The sequence below is a fragment of the Carlito syrichta genome, unplaced genomic scaffold (genome assembly GCF_000164805.1).
Source record: "Carlito syrichta isolate Samal-C Ts95f unplaced genomic scaffold, Tarsius_syrichta-2.0.1 Scaffold306949, whole genome shotgun sequence".
NCBI classification, from domain to species: domain Eukaryota; kingdom Metazoa; phylum Chordata; class Mammalia; order Primates; family Tarsiidae; genus Carlito; species Carlito syrichta.
The window spans coordinates 766896-790038 of record NW_007251045.1 but is presented as its reverse complement, the minus strand read 5'-3'; the positions used below and the strand labels follow the sequence as shown (position 1 = coordinate 790038).

At 47.6% G+C, this 23143-nt stretch overlaps 1 protein-coding gene across 1 annotated transcript in view; it reads left to right on the top strand.

Moving 5' to 3' along the window:
* Nucleotides 1–5472: 5472 nt before the first annotated feature.
* The window catches only part of SEZ6L (seizure related 6 homolog like), an 88214-nt gene continuing 70543 nt past the window's right edge, over nucleotides 5473–23143 (top strand). The window contains 7 exon segments of the mRNA XM_008063600.2: nucleotides 5473–5512; nucleotides 6867–7610; nucleotides 8803–8823; nucleotides 8826–8935; nucleotides 11031–11223; nucleotides 13076–13261; nucleotides 20370–20535. Coding sequence (XP_008061791.2) covers nucleotides 5473–5512; nucleotides 6867–7610; nucleotides 8803–8823; nucleotides 8826–8935; nucleotides 11031–11223; nucleotides 13076–13261; nucleotides 20370–20535 — 1460 coding nt within the window.

The window sequence follows — 23143 nt, the reverse complement described above, 5'->3', positions numbered from 1 at the left end:
GAGGGAGGGAGGAGGGAAGGAAGGAAGGAAGGAAGGAAGGAAGGAAGGAAGGAAGGAAGGAAGGAAGGAAGGAAGGAAGGAAATTCAGCCCTCACTCAATCCAACTTCCTTATCTATAAAATGAGGATATGCTGAGACCTTCTCCAACCCTAAAGTTGCAAGGATACAAGCAAAACAAAGCTGATCAGCTTCGGGAATGGGAAGGAAGATCTGCTCAGCTCTGATGGTAGTGCCAGGTCACCTCTGTTTTGTTCACTGTGGTTAGCTTAGTGGCCCTCAACCAGAGGCAATTGTGCCACCCAGGGGACATCTGGCAATGTCTGGAATCATTTTGGTTGTCAACGCTGGGGATGGGTGCAGGGAGGTGCTACCAGCATCCAGTGGTCAGAGGCCAGGGGTGCTGCTCAACACCCTACAGCACATAGGACAATTCCACCCAGGCGTGGAAGGCATAGCATTAACTGACAGTCTATGAAGCAGTCCAGATGTTCCTGGTTTGGTTTTCCATTTTGTTTGATGTGCTCTCTTGTGGTTTCTCAAGCTTCAAATAGCCTTGTTTTATTAGTGCTACCGACGTGCTGGGGACCCTGGGCAGCTGCTTCCCCTCTCTGGACTTCATACTCCTTCTCTGGGCAGTTTTTCGGGTTTTTTTTTTTGAGTTGGAGTCTCACTCTGTCGCCCAGACTGGAGTGCAGTGGCCGCTCCTGGCCACTGCAGCCTCGACCTGCTGGCTCTGGCGATCCTTCCGCCTCAGCCTTCCAAGTAGCCGGAATAATAGGCATACGCTACCACGCCCGGCTGATTCTCTGGGCAGTTTGTAACCATGATCTCTAAGAAGCGCTTTTGTCTTTAGTACATGACATTTACTTTTTGGGTTTGTCCCTTTTGGGGCCAAACCAACCAACCAACCAAGGCATGACTTATTGTGGCATCTGAAATTACGATAAATAACCACTGGTTGTGTTAACAATGATGATTAGAATAGTGACTAAGCCGGGCTCGATGGCTCAGCCTGTAATCCCACACCTTTGGGAGGCTGAGGTGAGTGGATTGCCCGAGCCCGCGGGTTCGAGACCCGCCTGGGCAGCGAGACCTAAGCTCTACAATAAATAAATAAATAAATCAGCTGGGCGTGGTAGTGCCTGCCTGTAATTCCGGCTACTTGGAAGGCTGAGGCAGAAGGATGGCTGGAGCCCAGCAGGTCAAGGCTGCGGTGGCCGGGAGTGGCCACTGCACTCCAGTCTGGGTGACAGAGTGACACTCCAACTTAAAAAAAAAAAGAATAATGACTAACATTTTTGTTGTTTTTACCAAAAATGCATCCACTGATTCACCTGCCAGCCCTGCCTCCTGAAGGCAGTCACTGTAACCGGTTCTATGAGGGAAGACTTATCATCATCCCTACCTGGAAACTGCATTCCAAAGAGGCTCCATGACTCAGTTAGTCCGGGAAGTGCTCCTGTGATTACCAATTTGCCTCTGCCTTCCTCGACCTCTCAACCAGCATTTAAATGCTAAACCAGCATTTGCATGTGGCTCTTTTTGTATTTTTTTTCTTTTAAGAAAGTATTAAATGCCTGTTATACATACTTTGAAAAATGCCAGAAAGTAGAAGGAAGAAAACATCAACAACAGCATTCCCATTACCCAGAGGCCACCGGGCCATCTTTGTGCCATTCTTCAAGTCAAAACATGACTCTGCATTGCAATTTGTTCGACTGGGTTGTTTCTAGTCATCTCCACACCCACTGTAGAGTTTTATATCTCATTCCTTTCACTGAACATCAGGCAGACACACTCCCTGGCTCTTGTTTCTTCCCTCAGATCACTGTGCACTGCATGATGGCATGCTACTGTGTGGAATTCTGTGCCTTTCTCGGCCATTCTGTTGGGTCCAGGCATTTAAGAATCAAAGCCTCAGCTTCAGAACTTGCACGTTTTCCACTTTAATGAGATGCTTTCCAGTCAAATATCCCACCTCCCCTCAAAGTTATAAAAAAGGGAGCGATTTCTTCTCCTTTGGGGAGATCCCCAGTAGTGGAATGGAAATAATAGACACTGGGGACACCAATAAGGGTGAGGGGGTCGGGGTTCAGAAACTACCTACAGGGCACAACATTCATTTTCTGGGGAATGGGCCACCTGAGACCCAATCCCAACCATACATACTGTGCCCATGTAACAAACATGCATGTGTACCCCCTGAATCTAAAAGAAAAAAGGAGGGAAAGAGAAATACACTGTCTCCCCAACTTGGATGGCAGAGCAAATGTTCAGTTACCTTCTACATGGCTTGCTCCATCCCTAGAGGGAGGAGCGACATCAGAATGCATGTAATCTGTGCTGTTCGATCTCTGTATTTGGTTATTCTGTATTTGGTTGTCAGTGTGTGTCTGTTTTCCTGACTCCTGGAGGACAAGGGCCAAAGTGGACAGTGCTGACTCCCTTGTGCTGAGTGTCAACCAGAGGAGAAAGTCAGCACCCAACACTTTCATTGATCAACTGGTTGATTGACTGCATTTGAGTAGGGCACGGAATATACATTATAAAGGAAGAATCACCCACATGTGACCAGCATGATTGAAACATTTAAGTGCTCTGAGATAAAGGAGTTAATGTAGCTCAGGGATCATTGTGGGGCAGGGGGCAGGAAAAACTAGCCTAGCAGAGTAGAAAATGAAGTTACTGGATCTCTGAGACCCTGGAATCCCATATTGATGCATTTCCAGTGGGTCTTGGCCAACATTCTGGCTGAGAGCGAGGCCTGCGGGCTGTGTATGTTGCAGACTGCAGAGGCTCATCTGTGTTGAACTTGGCCTTAAATTTGGAGCCAGCCACCAAGATATCAGATTGTGTATGATCTGGCGAGAGGGGGACAGTGGAGGCAAGGAGGTGAATTTATCTGCTGGATACAAAACTCTCTTGACCATCAGGTTTTCAGCAGGAAAGGGCTGACTCAGAGCCCTTAATTTCCAAAGCCCTTGAAAGCTGCTGTGGTTAGCACCCTTCCACTCAGGGGCCCCAGAGGGTGAGAGCAGCAGCTATGGAGAGGAAGCTGATGAGGGAATGTTTTCTTGCATTTCCTTCTGCTTCTGTTGGTTGTATTCTAAAATCACTGGGGGAGGTCACAGGCCTTGGAAAGAGTCCAAGAGTCGCCACCTGCTACACGAACCCATACCCTGTTGCCACCTGTAACTTCAGGCACTTGGAAGGCAAAATGATCAGAGAACATGTACGAAGTCAGGCAAGGTCACACATTCCAAAACTTTCCTTATAACCCTGATAATAAGTCCCCAGAGGGGCTTTCTACTTTCTAAGACCCATCCCTGGAGATTCGAAGTGCTGAGTCTGAATTCAGGGGTGAGGGGTGGGAAAGGTTATCATTTGAGAGGCTAGAAAAACCCTCTAGCCCACCCAGCAGAAACACAAGCAAAATGAGGAGGGAAGGAAAAGAGACAGAGCCAAGCTGAGGAAGAAGATGCCAGGTGATAACCACACCCTCTTGATCCTAAGAGAGCCAATAGCACAGTCTTTGAGGACAGGAAAACTTAGTCTTGAAACCCAGCTTTGCTGTGTGACTTTGGAAAGTTACTTAGTATCCTAAAGCCTCACTTTGCTCACCTGTAAAATAGGAACAACAATTTCTACATAATAAGGCTAAGAAAGAATGAAATGAGGTAATGCACGCAAGCAAGGTGCCTATTCAGCACTCAACAAAGCAATCAAAAATAAGATGTGACCGGGCTCCTTGGTTTAGCCTGTAATCCCAGCACTTTGGGAGGCCAAGACAAGTGGATTGCCTGAGCCCACGCTTTGAGACCAGTCTGGGCAACTTGGCAAGACCTTGTCTCTACAATAAATCAAAAATTAACCAGGCATGGTAGCATGGGCCTGCAATTCTGGCTACTTGGAAGGCTGAGGCCGAAGGATCACCAGAACCCAGCAGGTCGATACTGAGGTGGCCGTGAGTGTACCACTGCACTCCAGCCTGAGCGACGGAGTGAGACTCCAACTAAAAAAAAAATCAAGATACTATAAATATCATTACTGTTCACTATTATTATGGTCAGGGTGCATTGATGTGCTTTTTGTCACTTCCTTGGTACTGAAGACAAAACCTGTTTTCCTAATCTAATCATATGCTCTCTCCCTCCTTCTCTCCCTCCCTCTCTCTGTCTCCCTCTCCCTCTCTCCTCCCTCTCTTCCTCCCTCTCCTCTTCCTTCTGTCTCTTATCCCCCTTTGTGATCAAGGAGCCGTGTTTGTGAAGGGACTGTCTGACCACAGGACCCAACAAAACTCATCAGCCAATGTCGAGGTTTAGCAGTCATGTTGCCCAATTTAGCAAGGTTAACAAATGGCTCTAGGAATAATTGTCAATTACCTGACTGTTTCAAAAACCAACAATGGCACAGCCAGAAGGACCTTTACAGCATACCTAGACTGGCTGCCTGTTTGACATATCCAGAGAGGTGAAGGAAAGATGAGATCCACACAACATCATGCTAGCGAGTGGTGGCCAAGATGGGACAGCTACCTGGACCCCCTGACCCATGTTGCATTCAAGCTCTTCGCAATGAACCACAGCTGGGCCTTGGGAGCTGGGGGTTCTGACCCTTCACCCTCTGCTCTGTGTGTCCCTACTCCCTTTTCTTACTCCACAGTCAACAAAGATGGTTAACATCAATCATTTTATTTGTTGTCAGTGTCTGACAGATAAGGTGCTGATGTTGTAATAAGGTTTGAGGGTGGCACATCTCACACATGTGCATGAACACATCACGCTGATGAGCTATAAAAGGATCACTGTCCATCATTTTATAAAAGTGATGGTGGACATAAAAGTCACCACTTTGGGGCAGATCCACATCTGATCTAACCCTACGAGGTAGATAAAATCTATTCTCTGTTATACAGAAGAGGCTACTGAGCCTCAGAAGAGATCATGGGCTTGCCCAAGCTCCCTCTGCTTCTCACTGTGACAGGCAGGATTCGAAGGCACATCTAACTCCACGGCCCTAGCGCTTTCCACCGTGGACTAGAAAAGCTCCCTGGTCGTTGAATGACCTTGACCTGCCCTTGTGTCATCCACACACACCCCTCCTTCCCAATACCCGCCTGCCCCAGCATCACCAACGGCCTGAAAGCAACACTGGCTAGTAATCAATGTTACACAACAGGGACATTTGTCGGTGCCAGTTACAAACTGTTGCAGTCTATATAGATTAAGCCACTGCCGCCAACTCCATGAAAGTAAATGAGCCTTTCCAAGGGCTGCTGGAATAAATTTAAGTGACAGGCCAGAGGAGCCTGGAGACTGTGGCTGAGCGAGTGTTTCTCTGCAGAAAATTGACAAGGACAGCTATCAGTCCAAGGGCCTCTGTTCCCATGATGTAATTCCTCTCTATCTAGAGGGATTTCTGATGACTCCAGCTTCCCACGGAGGGGCTGTGATTGCAATGACAATAGGAATGATGACAAGGGCAGCTGGCCCCTACGAAGAGCCCACCATGGGTAAAGCACTGTCCTAAGTGCTTTGCATACTTCAACTTACTGAATGACGATTAGCCTAAGAAATAGGGAATAGCAGCCCCATTTGACAGCTGGGAAAACTGAGGCTCGGAGAACTGGGTCTTTAAAAAGTAAATGAAGCCAGTTTCTAACACCATTCCTCCAGACAGTTGCCTGGGCCAGCCCTTTTTTGAAATTACTAGAAGGCTTTACTTTCCTTCTTTCACAACTCACTGCAGCCTTGAACACGGGCTCAGGTAACTCTCCTACGTCAGTCTCCCAAGTAGCTGGGACTACAGACATGCATGCCACAACTGGCTATTTTTTTCTTTCAATTTTTTATAGGTACAGAGTCTTGCTATGTTGCCCAGGCTGGTCTCAGACTCCTGGTCTCAGGTAATCCTTTCACCCCCACCACCAAAGTGCTGGAATTACAGGTGTGAGCCACCATGCGCAGCATGGTTTTACATTCAAAGCAAAAATAAAACACAGGAGTTAGCAGGGTATCCAAGGCCTTCCAGGGCCTGGCCTTACCTCCCTACCTTACCAGCTGTACCTTTAACTACCCACTACCTGTGCTCCCCACTTCCTTGCCATTCCTCTTTCAAACCCACCTCAGCCCTGTTTCCACATCGCCACAGATCTCCACACAACTCTGTCCTGAATCTGCCTCATGACTCTGAGTCCTCAGAACTTTCTGTATTCTCCCTCAAGTCCACTCATGTTATTTTGTTTAAAAAGCGCCCACTCCCTCCAAGCCCAGAACAGCATGACCCTCAGCCAGAGCACACAGCTTGGAGAAGAGTGTCACCTGGTTTCCATCCCTACTCATCCCCTTCACTGGATGTCTCTGTGCGATGAACAACCTGCCCAACTGTACATGGCAGTCCTGTCCTGCAGACTTAGTCGGGGCCCATCCTTTCTGCCCTGTTACTGTTAGCGCAGAAGCTTTACTCTTTCAGGACGTTTATCATATGTGATTGCTTTTACTTTCCTGCACTCCCCTCCCCCAGTATATACAACTGGAGACTCTACACCCCTGGTTTCTGTAATCCTGGTGTGGTTAGCTCAGTCCTGGCGTGATCAACCCCAAGCTTCAGGAAAGGGAAGGAAGGCAGGGAGTCTAGGAAGGAAAGGAGTTTGGGAAGGAGGGAAAGAGAGGGGGAAGGAGGAAACAGAAGAAGGAAGGAAGGAAGGAAAGGGGGAGGGGATGGGGAAGAGGCTAGAAAGGGAGGGGAAGGACTGAGGGGCCACCCCTGCAAGCCTGGGGCCAACCTCAAGAGGGCCACCCTCAGAGTCTAGCGGAAGGTGGCAGTCCTAAGCCCCCAAGTTAACTGGTGTCCTCCTCCTCCCCCAGATGCCCACCCAGAGGGAGACGCCGACCCTTCCAGTCCCTACCTCCTGCCCCCAGGAGCGCTGGACAGCCGCAGTCTGAGCAAAGAGGGCCCCGAGGAGAGAGTGGCCACGGCCCCCCCGAATCCCACGCCGTCGGGGCAGGAGCTTGGCGAGCTGGAGCCAGAAGGGACAGTGCCCTCCGCGCATGGTGACGCCCCAGCCCTGTCACCGCTGCTCCCAGAGGAGGCCTACATCACACATGCCCTGTCCCCCAGGAGGAAGCTGCCCTCCCTGCGGCAGGGGAACTCGGCCAGGAAGCAGCTGAGGCCGAAGGCCCCCTCTGCAGCTGGCGTCCAGGGGCCGGGCGCCCCGCTGGCATCCTCTGGCCCGGGTCTCCTCACCTCTTCCACTGAGAAGCCCCAGCCCCCGGGGGACCCGGACCCCGCGGTGGCCTCTGAGGAGGCGTCCATGGGGCCCCTCTGGCTAGACCGGAAGGAGGGTGCGGTCCCCACGACGCCTGCACCCCTGCAGATCTCACCCTTCACCGCGCAGCCCTATGTGGCCCACACGCTCCCCCAGAGGCCGGACCCCGGGGAGTCTGCAGAGCCTGGCAAGGCCCACGAGGCCCCTGCAGAGGATGTCGGCCCCATGGCCCTGACGGACAAAGGCGAGAGCGAGCTGACCGGGTCAGCCTCAGAGGAGAGCCAGGAGACCACCACATCCACTATCGTCACCACCACGGTCATCACCACTGAGCAGGCTCCAGGTATGAGACCCCTGCCCCTGTGGCCCTCCTGCAGCAGCTGAGATGCACCCCCTGGGTGCAGGGCTGGGAGCAGAGGGGTCCTGAGAAGGCCAAGCTGTGCTGCGAGTTCCTACCTGCTGAGCACTGACAATGAGCTTGGCCCCGTGGCTCAGAATTTACAGCCGCATTTTATTGTATCATATTATTTTATTTAAGAGATAAGAGTCTCCCCCTACTGCCCAGGCTGGAGTGCAGTGGCGAGATCATAGCTCACCTGGAACTCCCGGGCTCAAGCAATCCTCCTGCCTCAGCCTCTCGAGTAGCTGGGACTATAGGTGTGTGCCACCATGCCCAGCTAATAAATATATATATTTATTTATTATGTGTGTGTATATATATATATATATATATTTTTTTTTTTTTTTAAGAGATGAGGTCTCACTATGTTGCCCAGGCTAGTCTCAAATTCCTGGCCTCGAGTGTTCCTCCCCCCTCAGCCTCTCAAAGCACTTTGGGATTACAGGTGTGAATCACCACATCTGTCTTATATCAAAGATGAGACAACTGAGAGACCCTGAGACCTCAGGCAACCTGCCCAAGCCCACATAGTTAATAAGCAGGTTTCAAAACTTTTTCATCTTGGAACAGAATTCATGAACCTGCTCCAAAGGCACTTTTCAAAGTGTATTTACTTTTACTGTTACCTGTATTCTCTGCACTTGATAGAATGCACTTCTGGGTTCTCGTCTTTCTTCTTCTATCTTCTCTCCCATCTTCTGACATGGGGGAGGGACCCCCAACTGTCAAGCACACATGGATTTGGAACTAAAGCAAAATGGCCACCCATGAAAGAATGTGGGCTCTGGGTCTGAGTCCCACTCGCTGTGTGAGCTCAGCCCAGACACGGCCCTCTCTGAGCTTTTGCTTACTTACCTCTGAAATGGGGATGCGTGATCATCTCTATAAGGATGAATGGAATTGCGCCCACAGCATGGCTAGAAGGGCGCCTGGCAGGATGTAGGGAACGATCATTCCGCGTCAACTATTGCCACTGGCAGGGCGTGGATTCCAGAGCCGAAGAATGAACAGTAGCAGGAGGGGTGGGGGTGGGACCTGCAGGCCCTCCAAAGGCCCTGCTTCACCCCACAGCCCACCGCCCAGCTTCCCTCTGAGCTGTCCCTGGTGTCCTAATGCAAGTGCTTCCCCCCCACAGCTCTCTGCAGTGTGAGCTTCTCCGACCCCAGGGCTACATTGACTCCGGCGACTACCCGCCACTGCCCTTCAGCAGTTTCCTGGAGTGCACGTACAACGTGACCGTCTACACGGGCTATGGCGTGGAGCTCCAGGTAACCCAGAAAGGTGCCCTGCAGCGGCTGCCTCATCCAGCAGGATGTCTCTCAAGGACTGTCTGAGTCAGGCTTACTGTCTTCATGCTAATCCACTTGGCTCTCTCTTTGCTCTAACCAGGGCAATTTTAGCTGGGTTTTGCCCAAGGAGTAGGAGTTCCCAACTCAGTGCTCCACTGAAATAGCTTAGAACACATGGAGGGAACGTGTTGGTAAGTTGTGAGGCATTATACCCAGAAGGAAGGTCCCCTGATACCCTGCTTATCACACACACACACACACACACACACACACACACACACACACACACACATAAACTTTTGCCCATAAACTGAACTAAAGAAGGAAAAGCAGGGTGGCATAAGGTTCATATTTTAAGTCCTATTTTTTCTGGTTAAAGCTGTGTGAATTTTTTTCTTTTTTTGAGTTGGAGTCTCACTCAGTCGCACAGACTGGAGTGCAGTGGCCGCTCCCAGCCACCGCAGCCTCGACCCGCTGGGCTCTGGTGATCCTTCCGCCTCAGCCTTCCCAGTAGCTGAAAATACAGACACGTGCTACCATGCCCGGCTAATTTTTTGATTTATTGTAGAGATGAGGTCCCGCCAAATTGCCCAGGCGGGTCTCGAACCCACGGGCTCAGGCAATCCACTCACCTCGGCCTCCCAAAGTGCAGGATTACAGACTGAGCCACCGAGCCCGGCTAGCTGTGTGAATCTGAACAAGGAACTTCACCTCTTTGAGCCTCAGTAAACTGATGGGGCACATCAGTGAAATAGAAATAATGTTACTACTTTGCGGAGTTTTGGGAAGCAGTGGACATGACAATGCACAGAGAGCAGAGACCATTTGACCAGAACCCAGCAGAAGGAGAAGGGGGCGGGGGAGAGAGAGAGAGAGAGAGAGAGACCCCCTATGTGTCTAATCCTGTGTGGAGCTCTCTATCAGGCATAGGATAATTCATTCACTGAGCACTTACTATGTACCAGGCAAATGTGTCAACACAGGGGACTATGGTGGTAGCAAAGCTGATACAACGCCTGCCCTAAAAGAGTTCACACCTGGAGTCCAAAACATAGAGGATGCCATTCAAGAAGGACTCTAGTGGGTGTTTATAGGGACATGTGAAATCACAGTGGAGGGATGAACCAGCTCCTTGGCAGTCAAGGAAGATCTCACAGATGAGGACAATTTTAGCAGGGCTTTGGTGAATGAGTAGGAGTTCATCAACAGGAATACAAAGTAAGATGTGGCCTGAAGGAGGAAGGGCTTGTGGGTGAGACCTGCTTTGTTCAGATGAGGAGCAGAGGGGTGAGAATCCTAAGCCTTGTTTATAAAGACATAAATCTTCAAATCGGGGTACTGGAAACTGACTAAAGCCCACCCATACACACGAACACACACACACACAATTTTTTCACCTGCCTGTGTAAGACTAAGGTTTCTCCCTTCTTTCTCCTCTCAGCCTAGAGAGTGGAAATGGCAAAGCAAGCACCCGGCTCTTTGGGAAGGGGATTGACGGTTCTGCAGTGGGGAGGATGAGAGAGTGGGCCTGACAGTGCCCTAGACACGAGGCCCCCAGCCCTCACCCACCTCTTATGCAGAAGAGGGAAGGATGTACCCAGCCACTTATAAATATTCACTGAGCACTTACTACGTGCCAGGCGCTATTCTAGGCACTGACGACCAGAACAGCACAAAGAGCTCTTGACCCTGGCAGAGCTCACCTTCTGGTGGAACGCCTTCTCCTATGTCCCTGTCATCAGCCCTCAAGCACGTGCCGACTGCACTCACCCACCATTCCAGAAGAATCCCCGCCACCAGCATCCAGAGCCTCTGCCAAGGGTCTTGCCCATGGGATGCAGCCATGCAGCCCCAAAGACCTCAGGTCCCTTGCAGTGCCTCTGTTCTGCAGCTTGGTTTCACTCTGTCCCCTTGGCTTTGGGGAGATGAAAGGGACCCTGGTGTTCCCAGAGCTCCTGAGGGCTGGGTGTGGGGCCCCTGGGTTCCGCTGACCAGGCGCCTGCGGGGGTGCTGTGTTGGCATCCTCATGGCCTGGCTCAAATGAGTTTCTCTCCCTCTGCCTCCTTATCCCCAGGTGAAGAGCGTGAACTTGTCCGAGGGGGAATTGCTCTCCATCCGCGGTGTGGATGGCCCCACCCTGACCGTCCTGGCCAACCAGACGCTCCTGGTGGAGGGGCAGGTGATCCGGAGCCCCACCAACACCATCTCCGTCTACTTCCGGACCTTCCAGGATGACGGCCTGGGAACCTTCCAGCTGCACTACCAAGGTAGGTCCGGGCCAAGCTGATGAGATGTTGACACCGGCCCCAGTTTCATGGTGGAGCCAACAATTCTCAGATGTTTTGAGCCCTTTGTGAGAACGATGTTTTTAAAAGCATAAAAGATATACAATTTTTAAAAGCCAATCATATTGAGCTACACTTGTCAAAATATTGTTCTAATCTATGATATAGTTATCTATGTGCTTCTTTATTAATTCACAAACTTATAAATGTATCTCTTAGCAGTTCTGATAATTGCTGTAATTTCAAAGGACTGAGAAACAAGAAATATGTCAAGATATTATTTATGATGCAGAAAGTATCTGTGATTTCTCTTAGTGGCAATCATATAGCTTCCTCTGCCATGTTGCAGAGGAACATGGAAAGAATACCACGATTCAGTTAGAGGTTAAAAACAAGCATGCCCCTTCTCCCCACTCAAGTTCATGGTCTTGAATACAGTACATGGCTCCCCTGTGAGTCTACAGACTCCTCCTGCTCAAGAGCCTGACCAGCCGGGCCTTTCTCTCTTTTTTAGTTCCTCTACAATTTTTCTCTCTTTGCTTTTTGTCTGTTTCTGAGCCTCTTCTCTTTGGCTTTCTGGTTCTTCCTCTCTTTTGTCTCTTTCTTTCTCCCTCCTTCTCCTTCACTCCCTCTTTTCTTGCTTCTGTTACTTCTTCCTTCCATCCTCCATTAATTTTCTCTGTTCCTTCCTTCCTCTTTCCTGTCTCTTCCCATCCCATGTCCTCCCAGGCAGTTCCCACGATCTCAATTCCCCCTTCCCTTAGCAGTGGCCAAAGTCTCTGAACCAAAAGTGAGCCCCACATCCCCATATTGGGAACCACCGCATTTCTGCCACGTTGACCAGACATCTGAAAAAAACGATTCATTTTCAAATTTTCACAACAGGTCCATGACAGTACAGGAGGGTGTCCACTTCCTCAGCTTTTCAATATTGAGGCAGCCCTTTGCTGTCGTTGTGAATTAGAAAATGAAAAAAATAATAATAACTTGTGGGACCATGAACTTGAATTTATTCCTCCTTATCAGTACTGAGGACACAGATATTGTGGACTGCAGGAGAGAGGTCAGGCTGTGGTCTAGGGTGGAGTTAGGATGAATTTGATGTTCTCTTATGAAAACAAAGAGCTTAACATGGACCTGTTCACTTTCACTCCCCCATCTACTGAATGCTGACTATTGCCTAATCTTTTGCTAAAGTGGGCATTTCTTGTCTTTATCTCATTTAATTCCCACTGCCACCTGTGAGGTGGGGACAAGTATTAGCTCAACCGGAAACCTGAAGAAGTTGAAGTTCAGGGCACTGAGTCCTGTCTCAAGGTCACGTCATTTCTGAGTGATAGAGTAAGAATGTAAACTCACCCTGGTCTCTCTCCAGAGCCCTGGCCTCCCAGGTCATCTGCTTCCAAGCTTTATATCCTTAGATATTTCCCAAAGAGCTGGTCCAAGCACCTGCCTTTTTAGCAAACAACCAAGATGCTTATACCAGGTGGGTTGAACCTGCCTGGGCAATGCCACAATCCTATTCCCATAGAGAAGACCGCTTTATATCCACATGGAGAGAGGTGCAAATGAGGTGTGGAAACTCATTTTTCACCCCAAGCCTGCTGTCCCTGGTTAGGCAGGGTGGGGAGTTTTGAGCCACGAGAAAGTGCTAACCCGCAACTTCAGCAGCATATGATCAAAAAGAGTCACAAAAATACCATCCTCCCACGCCCTGGCGTCCCCAGGGACCTCATCCTCTCTCCTCAGCACAAATTGGCTCCCAGGATGTGGGTCAGGTTCTTGATCTCCCCGTCCAAGGACTGACAGGATCTGCCTTTGCCTTTCTTCCCAGCCTTCATGCTGAGCTGCAATTTTCCCCGCCGGCCCGACTCTGGGGACGTCACAGTGATGGACCTGCACTCAGGTGGGGTGGCCCTCTTCCACTGCCACCTGGGCTACGAGCTTCAGGGTGCCAAGACACTGACATGCATCAATGCCTCCAAGCCCCACTGGAGCAGCCAGGAACCCATCTGCTCAGGTATGCAGCAGCCTCCTCCACTGCAGCAAACCTGAAGGTCCAGCCAAGGGGAAGAGTCCCACCCAGGGACATCAGGAGTGACCTCAGGGAACAGCTCTTAGCCCAGGGAAGAGACTGTCCCATGTGTGCATGTCTACTGCCTCTGAAATGTTTGTTATCGCAGCAAAATACTCATAATGTGAAACTTACCACTAGAGACATTGAGTGCATTTACAATATCGTGCAACTCTCAGCACTGTCTGATTTCAGAACATCTTCTCATCCCCAACAGAAGCCGTGTGCCAGGAGCAGTTGCCCCCCTTCCCTGTCCTCTCAACCCTCATCACCACCAGTCTGCTTTCTGTCTCTATGGATTTGCCTCTTGGGGATATTTCACGTAAATGGAGTCTCACACCACAATATGTAACTTCTGTGTCTGGTTTCTTTCACTTAGCGTCATGTCTTTGAGTTCCATTCACAGAACATCCTGGATCCATACTTCCTTCCTTGTTATGGCTGAATCATACTCCATGGTATGGGTGCACCACATTTTGTTTCTCCATCCATTCATTGGCAGACATTTGAGTTGTTTCCATTTTTTAGCTATTATGAACAATATTATGAATATTTGTATGCATGTTTGTGTGTGGATGCAGGTTTTCATTTCTCTTAGATATATGCCCAGGAGTGGAATTGCTGGGTCATCTGGTAACTCTAGTTTAACTTTTTGAGGAAACATTAGACTATTGTCCACAGCAGCTGCTCCATTTTGCTTTCGTACCAGCAGTGTACAAGAGTATCGATTTCTCCATATCCTTGCCAACACTTATGTTCCATGGTGGTGTTGTTTTTATCATAGCCATCCAAGTGGGTATGAACAATCTCATTGTGGCTTCGATTTTTGTTTCCCTGATGACTAATGATGTCAGGCATCTTTTCATGTGCTTGTTGGCCATTTGTATACCTTCTTTAGAGAGATGTCTGTTTAAGTCCTTTGCCGATTTTTTAAATTGGTTTTTTGCTGTTGTTGCTCTGTTGGATCGTATATTCTGGATCCTAGTCGCTTATCAGGCATATGATTTGCAAATATCTTCTCCCATGCTGTGGGTTGTCTTTTCACTTCTTGACTGTGTCATTTGATGCAAAAGGCTCTTGATTTTGATGATATTTATTTATTTGTTCTTTTTTTTCTTGTGCTTTGGGTGTGACTGACCCTTTTTTTTTTTTTAAAGCCCAGCCAATATGTGCTGAGCACCATGCTAGGAACTGCAATTAATCTTCACAGCAATCCTGTGTGATGGGAGCCAATAGCCCCCTTTTACAGATGAGGCTCACAGAAGTGAAGTCACTTACCCAAAGTCATCAGGTAGCAGCTATTGAAGGTAGCCTGCAGATGTGGTCTGACACCCTCTGGTAAAAAGAAGTGGGCCTACTGGGCCTGCAGATAGAATCTGAGACTTCAGAGACAGAGGAATTTTAAGCACATGTTGGAGGACCTCTGCCGTTCAGAACCTCTCCCATCTGTATAATCATTTAACAAAAGTCCACTGAGTGCCCACTGTGTGTTAGCCTCTGTACCTGGTCCCAGAGCTACTGTGGGGGATCCTGACCCAATCCTTGCCCTCATGGGGTTTCCAGTCCAGGAGACGATGAATTGTGCAAATGAGCAAACTAGGGAGAAAACATAGTGGTGACAGGTCGTGTTAAGTACCAGGAAAGAAATTCACAGGAAAGAATGACACAGTAGAGAAAAAATATGCCAGAATAGGTGGAAGAGGACTTCGCCTGGTGGGAGGGCAGCAATGGGTGAGGGGATCAGAGAAGGATTACTTAATGACAAGACTTAATGCAAGATTTAGAAACTGAGTAAGAAATATAATTAGACTGAAGGTGGAGAATGGAAAATAAAAATTGTTCCAGGCAGATGAACCAGCATATGCAAAGATTCAGGAGTGGAAAGGAATTAGATGAGTTTGTGAAAGTAAAAAAGAACCTGTCTGGCTAAACTGCAGAGCAAATGGCAGGATAAGACTGGGGCAGTGGCCGGCAACTGTGCTGCCCAAGATTTTTAGGTCATGAGAAGATGCATAGACTAGGAGAAGACATCTGCAAAATTTTCTAGTCCAGGAGATGATGAATTGTGCAAATGAGCAAACTAGGGAGAAAACATGGTGGTGACAGGTCGTGTTAAGTACCAGGGAAGAATGACGCAGTAGAGAAGATGATCACTCTGGTGATAAGGTGATCACTCTGGCTTCTATTTGGCAAACAAAATGTTGTGGGTGGTCAGAGTGGATCTGTGGAAATCAGTTAAGACAACATTTGCCTTTTCACTTGAATTCAGGGAGAAAGGATTACCACTTCACAGACAAAGAGAATGAAGATTAGAGAGGAAGGAACATGCTGGAAGTGGCTGAACTCAGTCTAGAACCCTTCTCTCCTGAGTCTTTCTTTTAGACCTTTACTACTCAAAGTGTGGTTCTCAGACTGGCAAGATGATTAGAAATGTGCAATCCTAGCTGGGCTCGGTGGCTCAGCCTGTAATCCCGCGCCTTGGGAGGCTGAGGTGAGTGGATTGCCTGAGCCCGCGGGTTCGAGACCCGCCTGGGCAACTTGGCGAGACCTCATCTCTACAACAAATCAAAAACTAGCCGGGCGTGGTAGCATGCGCCTGTAGTTCCAGCTACTCGGAAGGCTGAGGCAGAAGGATCGCCGGAGCCCAGCAGGTCGAAGCTGCGGTGGCCGGGAGTGTACCACTGCCCTCCAGCCTGGGTGACAGAGTGAGACTCCAACTCAAAAAAAAAGAAATGTGCAATCCTGAGTCCCATGCAAGACCTGCTGAATGACAATTTTCATTTTAACATGGCTCCTGGGTGATTTGTGTACACATTATAGTTTGAGAAGCCCTGAAGTGTACTATACTGTCTCTGCACCAGTGGGCACATCCTTGGCCACGTTCAGCTATCAAGAGAGCAAAAACTCCTTCAAATTCTCAAAACTCCTGATGATAGTTGGGAGAATATAGACTGCCCATATTAATTGAGCACCTACCGCATGCCAAGCTAGGAGTCATGTACAAAAAGAATACCAGAAATAATAAAACGTAATCCCCACCCTCCAGGTGGTCATAGCCAAGTGGAATTCAAAAATGAATTTAAATGAGAGCTGAAGATAATAAGTTCCAAAACATATAAATTACATCTATACAATATACAATCAATTAGAGTATTGTTCTCCCAAGGCCCTTTAAATATTTTTCTTTTTAACAAAGATGAAAATCCAAACCATAGGGCAGTTGGTCTCCATGCCTCTGTCATGTTAATTTTTATCTGTGTGTGAAATCAGAGAGGAATTAAGCCTCAATTTGTGCTAAGTAAGATTGATGGGGAACCGTGGCTGGCAAATTAAAGCCAAAAAGAGCCATCAGCCGGCTTAATAAGGCAAGGAAGGGGAGCAGAAAGACAGAAAATGATCAGCAGCTCGGGAGTACAGATGGCCTGCGCCCCCCACCAGGGCCAGTGTTCCCATCTCCAGCTCCTCGGCTGTGGGGCAATGTGCTGGCTGTGTCTTGAGCTCCTATTCTGTGCCAGGGAGCAAGCTTGCTGAACCCACCTTTGCCCTGATTTCCCACTATAGTCTTATAAGGCAGGTGGAACTTTCTTTTCTTTTTTTTTTTTTTGAGTTGGAGTCTTACTCTGTCGCCCAGACTGGAGTGCAGTGGCCGCTCCCAGCCACCGCAGCCTCCACCTGCTGGGCTCTGGCGATCCTTCCGCCTCAGCCTTCCAAGTAGCCGGAATTACAGGCACGCGCTACCATGCCCGGCTAATTTTTTGATTTATTGTAGAGATGAGGTCTTGCCAAGTTGCCCAGGCAGGTCTCGAACCCACGGGCTCAGGCAATCTACTCACCTCAGCCTCCCAAAGCGCGGGATTACAGGCTGAGCCACCGAGCCCGGCCTGGAATTTTCATCACCATTTTACAGGGGGTAAACTCGGGAGTCAGAACACTTGAGTGACTAGTTCTATCGTAGATAACTGGCACAAGCAAGCTTTGATCCTGGGCTGACTCACTTGACAGGACAAACTGTCTGTAGGCTAGAAAGCAGTATTGGCAAAGGAACCTGGTACTCTGTCCGTGGTCCTGAAAGATGTATGGCAAGTCTTAGCAACGTCTTTGCTGTAGGTCACAGCAGAGTCCAGCGCAGAGAGGAGAGTTATCCGCCATTCTCTCCAACTGCAAGTTTTATTCAGTCATGCAGTCATTCAACAAACATTTAATGAGTACCTGCTATGTGTCAATATTTGAGCTGGTTCTGGAGGTACAAAAAGGAAAAAAATTCATTCTTTCATTTAACAAATTTTTTTTTATAAAGCACCCATTGCATTCCATATAACGTTCTGAATAGAAAAAATATTATCATAAATAAGAAGTAGAGGGCGGGCTCGGTGGCTCAGCCTGTAATCCCAGCACTTTGAGTGGCCGAAGTGAGTGGATTGCCTGAGTCCATGGGTTTGAGACCAGTCCGGAAAACTAGGCGAGACCTCGTCTCTATAACAAATCAAAAATTAGCTGGGCATGGTAGTGCATGCCTGTAGTTTCAGCTACTTGGAAGGCTGAGGTGGAAGGATCGCCTGAGCCCAGCAGGTCACCACTGGGTGGCCGTGAGTGTGCCACTGCACTACAGCCTGGGCAATGGTGTGAAACTCCAACTCAAAAATAAAAATTAAAAAAAAGAAATAGAGTGAACTCGTGGCTTCAGTAACAAATTCTGGAGTGAAGCAGTCTGATCCTGAGCCCCTTCTACTCCAATTATTGGCTGTGTGTCCTTGAGCAAGTGGCTTAATACCTCTGAACTTCTTTTTCCTCTTTTGCACAATGAATACGTTTATAAGTAAATTTTGCATTTTGCAAAGTTTATAAATAAATACCTTTATTTATTCAATACATATTTACTGAACATATACTACACACCAGAAGCTCTTCTGCTTCATAGTGGTATGGTTAAAACAAATACACAGAAGAGAGTCCCAGCTCTTGTGGAACCTATGAACTTATTAGGCCTCTGTGAGATGATTTCAAATGATCTGTCCCATTTTTGCTTTCTGTCCTTCTATTTCTCTGAAAGTGGAGGGAAGCCAATGGACCTTGGTTGAGGAAGAAAGATTTTTCAAGGTTCTTTGAAGCCCCCAAAGGACAGAAATATCTCCCAAGACTTGAAACCCAGGTCGTGATGTGGGACTTTCCCCTGCCAAGGATAGCCCCTTGGATGTGTGTCTCATACTCTCCCAGAACAATGGCCACGCTCTGAGGCTCCTACCACCACCAGCTCTCCTTGGGCTTAGAAAATTCAGAATAGCTTTCCCGAACAGTACATAAGAAAACAGTTTTCTAAGAGTCAAATATCTCCTTAAAAAATAAGACTAAGAATATCTCCTAGCCGGGCTCAGTGGCTCAGCCTGTAATCCCGCACCTTTGGGAGGCTGAGGTGAGTGGATTGCCTGAGCCCGCGGGTTCGAGACCCGCCTGGACAGCGAGACCTCATCTCTACAATAAATCAAAAAATCAGCCGGGCATGGTAGCGCATGCCTGTAATTCTGGCTACTTGGAAGGCTAAGGGCAGAAGGATCGCCGGAGCCCAGCAGATCAAGGCTGTGGTGGCCGGGAGCGGCCACTGCACTCCAGTCTGGGCGACAGAGTGAGACTCCAACTCAAAAAAAAAAAGAATATCTCCTTATTTGCAATCTGAGAAGAGTTATTTCCAGTGCACAAATCACTGTTTAATATTTTTATTAGGTTATTGTGATTCTGGTTTAAAAAATATTTTAAGAAATACAAATCTGTAGAAGATAGGAGATAATGACTTTTATATTCATGGTCTCAATTGCTCCTTGCAAATAGCTCATTAAAATAGGCATGGGACACCATTTTCTAACTTGCTTTTTCACTTAAAAAACAGTGAGCATTTTCAGTGACAAACATTTTCCTATGTTGTCAAGTATTCTTTGAGAAGACAGCTGTTGAAAACTATATAGGTGGAGTGTATTTACAATTATACATCACTTAATGATGGGGATACATTCTGAGAGATGTGTCATTAGGCAAGTCTGTGGTTGTGTGAACTTCACAGAGTGCACTTATACACACCTAGATGCCGTGGTCTACTACACACCTAGGCTGTATGGTATGACCTGTTTCTCCTAGGCTGCAAGCCTGTACAGCACATAACGATACTGAATGCAAGCCTGTACAGCACATAACGATACTGAATGCCGTGGGCAATTGTAACACAGTGGTATTTGTGTATCTAAACACATCCAAACATAGAAAAGGTGCAGTGAAAATGTGGTGGTATAATCTTATGGAACCACCATCGTATATGCAGTCTGCCACCAATCATGTTGTTTTTTATTTTCCATTCTTAGCAACAAAGTAGCAGTGAATATTCTCATTCCTGGAAATTGCTAAATCTTTCCTTAGGCTAATTACGTTGAACTGTAATTACCAGGTCAACGTGTTTAGACACACTTTCTAGACCTTTTACAAAATTGCCCTCCCGAAGGGTCATGAGAGTTTACATTCTAACCAGTCATGAGTGAGGGTGAGCATTTTCCATCACCTTTACTTTCTCCAGATTTTATTTCTTAGCCAATTAGGTGGATGAAAGTAGAATGTGGTTGAGCTTTGCATTTCTTTTATTATTCTTGCATTCTTTTGTTATTAGCGAGGCTGAATTAATAAGCACTAAAAGTGCTTACTAAGTACTAGAAATGCATTTCTTCTTCTGCGAACTGCCTATCTGTGTCTTTCTTGGTGGCCAGGGTACAACTAGCACTATGGAAGATTCCTTAAATTGCACTGTCCCTACCATGAAACACACATGTTGATGACTCCAACTATAGACTCCAACTATAGAAGGAGATCTGTCAAACAGGACAGTTCCCTCCTAGGGGGACATGTTCTTTCCAAGCCTTCCTCTCCCTGCCCTGCTGTCTCCCAGTCCAGGTCTCTGGAGTTTTATCCTAGCTGAGGGGTAGGGGTGGGGATCAGGGGAGAATGAAACACTCACCTCCTCTCTCTCTCTCTCTCTCTCTCTCTCTCTCTCTCTCTCTGCTCTCCTGCACCTTTCCAGCCCCTTGTGGAGGGACCGTGCATAATGCCACCATTGGCCGCGTCCTCTCGCCAAGTTATCCTGGAAGTGCCAATGGGAGCCAGCTCTGTGTCTGGACGATCGAAGCTCCCGAGGGCCAGAAGTTGCACCTGCACTTTGAGAGGCTGTCGCTGCATGAGAAGGACAGGTTAGCCCCTGAGGGTCCAGGCCCAGCCCCGTTCCCTCCAAGAAGGTTAGAATGTGGTCAGGGAAGAAAGAAAGAGCTGGGCAGATGGCAAGGATCTTAGAGGCCATCACTCCAGCCTCTTCCTTCTACAGAGAAGGAAACTAGGACACACAGAGGGAAGGGGACTTGCCCTGGGCCACACAGCAGGGGAGAGGAAGAGCAGGGAAGGAATCTAGAATCCCCACATCACACCACCTCATACTTCCTCTTGTACATCCTTCTTTTAATTTTAGATTCAGGAGGTACACATGCATATTTGTGACATGGACATGTGTAGTGGTGGGGATTGGGTCTCAGGTGGCCCATTCCCTAGATAGTGAACATTGTACTCCATAGGTGATTTCTGAACCCTAAACCTCTCTCTCCCTCCCTCCTTATTGGTGTCCCCAGTGTCTGTTAGTTCCATCTTTGCGACCATCTAACTTCCACATATGAGTAAGAACATGTGGTGTTTGGTCTGAGTTCACTTAGGATGATGATCTCCAGCTCCATCCATGTTGCTGCAAAGGACATGATTTCATTCTTTTTTATGGCTGTGTAGCATTCCATGGAGTATATATGTCATATTTTCATTATCCAGTGATCAGCTGATAGGCATTTGGGTTAACTCCACATCTTTGCAATTGTGAATTGTGCTGTGATGAGCATGCAAGTGCAGGTGTCTTTTTTTGTGTAACGATCTCTATTCCTTTGGGTAGATACCTAGTCATGGGATTCCTGGATCAAATGGTAGATCTACTTTTAGTTCTCTGAGTAATCTCCATGCCACTTTCCATAGAGGTTGTACTAACTTACACTCCCACCAATAGTATATAAGTGTTCCCTCTTCTCTGCTCCTGCCAGCATCGACTGTCTTTTTATTTTTTAGTAATGGCATTCTGACTGGTGTAATGTGGTATCTCACTGTGGTTTTAATTTGCATTTCCCTGATGATAAGTGATGTTGAGCATTTTTTCCTGTGTTTATCGGCCACTTGTATAATAATACATCTTTTTTTGAGAGATGTCTTCATGTCATTTGCCCACATTTTAATGGGGTTATTTGCTTTTTTCTTGCTGATCCATTCTAGTGCCTGTTTTCTTTTCTTTTCTTTTCTTTTCTTTTTGCCGGTTTTTCTTTGATGCTTTGACCCTAGACTATTACGTCTTTAGGTTGGATATTACTCTTATGAAAAAAAAAGACAGACAATTGAATAATTTTCCCATCTCTTGAGTTCACATCTCTCTGTGTAGTCCAACTTACTCGGAACAACTCATATCGATAAATATCTACTTTAAAGTGAAAGGTATCAAACAGGGGCACCCAAACGTGGCTTTTTAATAGCAGCAGAATAACCTGGGAAACTCTTTGAACACCAGATTTCCAGCTCTGTTTTCTGGAGACTCTGAGTGAGAAGCCAGGCCTGAGACTACTTGGTGAAGGATCTCTCCTAATCTGAGACCTCGGGTCTGCTTCTTCTGAGTGGTGAAGCAAGCTTAAGTTTATACCAGACAACAAGAAGGAGCAGAGAAGGGGGACAAAATTAACCAGCACGGGTATTTCCTAAAAGTTATTTGAGTCCCGACAGGTGGGCTCAGTGCTGGCACTGGTCACTGGTAGTTTCTCTGGGTCCCTGCAAAGATCTACGAAAAGTATGAGTTGACATGCACCAGGAAAAAAAAAAAATTTCTCAAGTGTGTCCATAGGGAAAGAAGTCTGTGGTTTTTTATCGAGGCTAAAGGACAACACCAAAAAAGTGATGAGCACATTCCTTGTGCTAAGAAGAAAAGAAAAATTAATTGTGTCCATCCCTTGCACTTTATTGAGGGGGAAAATGACTAAAATACCACAAATGTCAGTTGCAGGAACTCGGAGCTAGGTAAGAAATAGGACTTTGAGCTAAGCCTTGGAAAGCGATTGGATAATGGAACCCAAAAATACAGTGGGAGGAGTGTTCCAAGCCTGGAGAATTGGGGGATGGGACAAAGATGTAAAGGAAAGAATTAGCATGTGTGTGGGAATTAGCCATGCAGGTTCCCATGAACGCAAGGAAATGAAGCTGGGAAGGCAAGCTGGGTCATGCCCTGAAGGGCTTTGAATGTCGGGCTACTTCCCCAACCTTTTTGGTATCAGGGAACGGTTTTGTGGAAGACCATTTTTCTATAGAGTCTATAGGGTGAAGAGAGGGACATCAGGCATTAGCTTCTCAAAAGGAGCACAACCTAGATCCTGCACATGTGCAGGTCACAGCAGGGATGGTGCTCCTATGAGAACCTAATGCCCCTGATGATCTGACAGGAGATGGAGCTCCGCTCACCTGCTACTCACCTCCTGTGTGGCCAGGTTCTTAACAGATCATGGACTAGCACCCGTCTGCAGACCAGAGGTTGGGGACCCTTGCTCTAGACGATAGAAAGCCATGGATGGATTTTTAGCAGAGGAGGGACATAAAGAAAAAATGTAAGATAATTTTCCTTTAAATGAAGTCTTTCTAAATTACAGTCCCATAATGTGCCACATAAAGGGTGGGCTGTCTGGTCAAATATGTTTGGGAAATACAGTCTGCCCACCCTATCTCTACCTTGGAAGG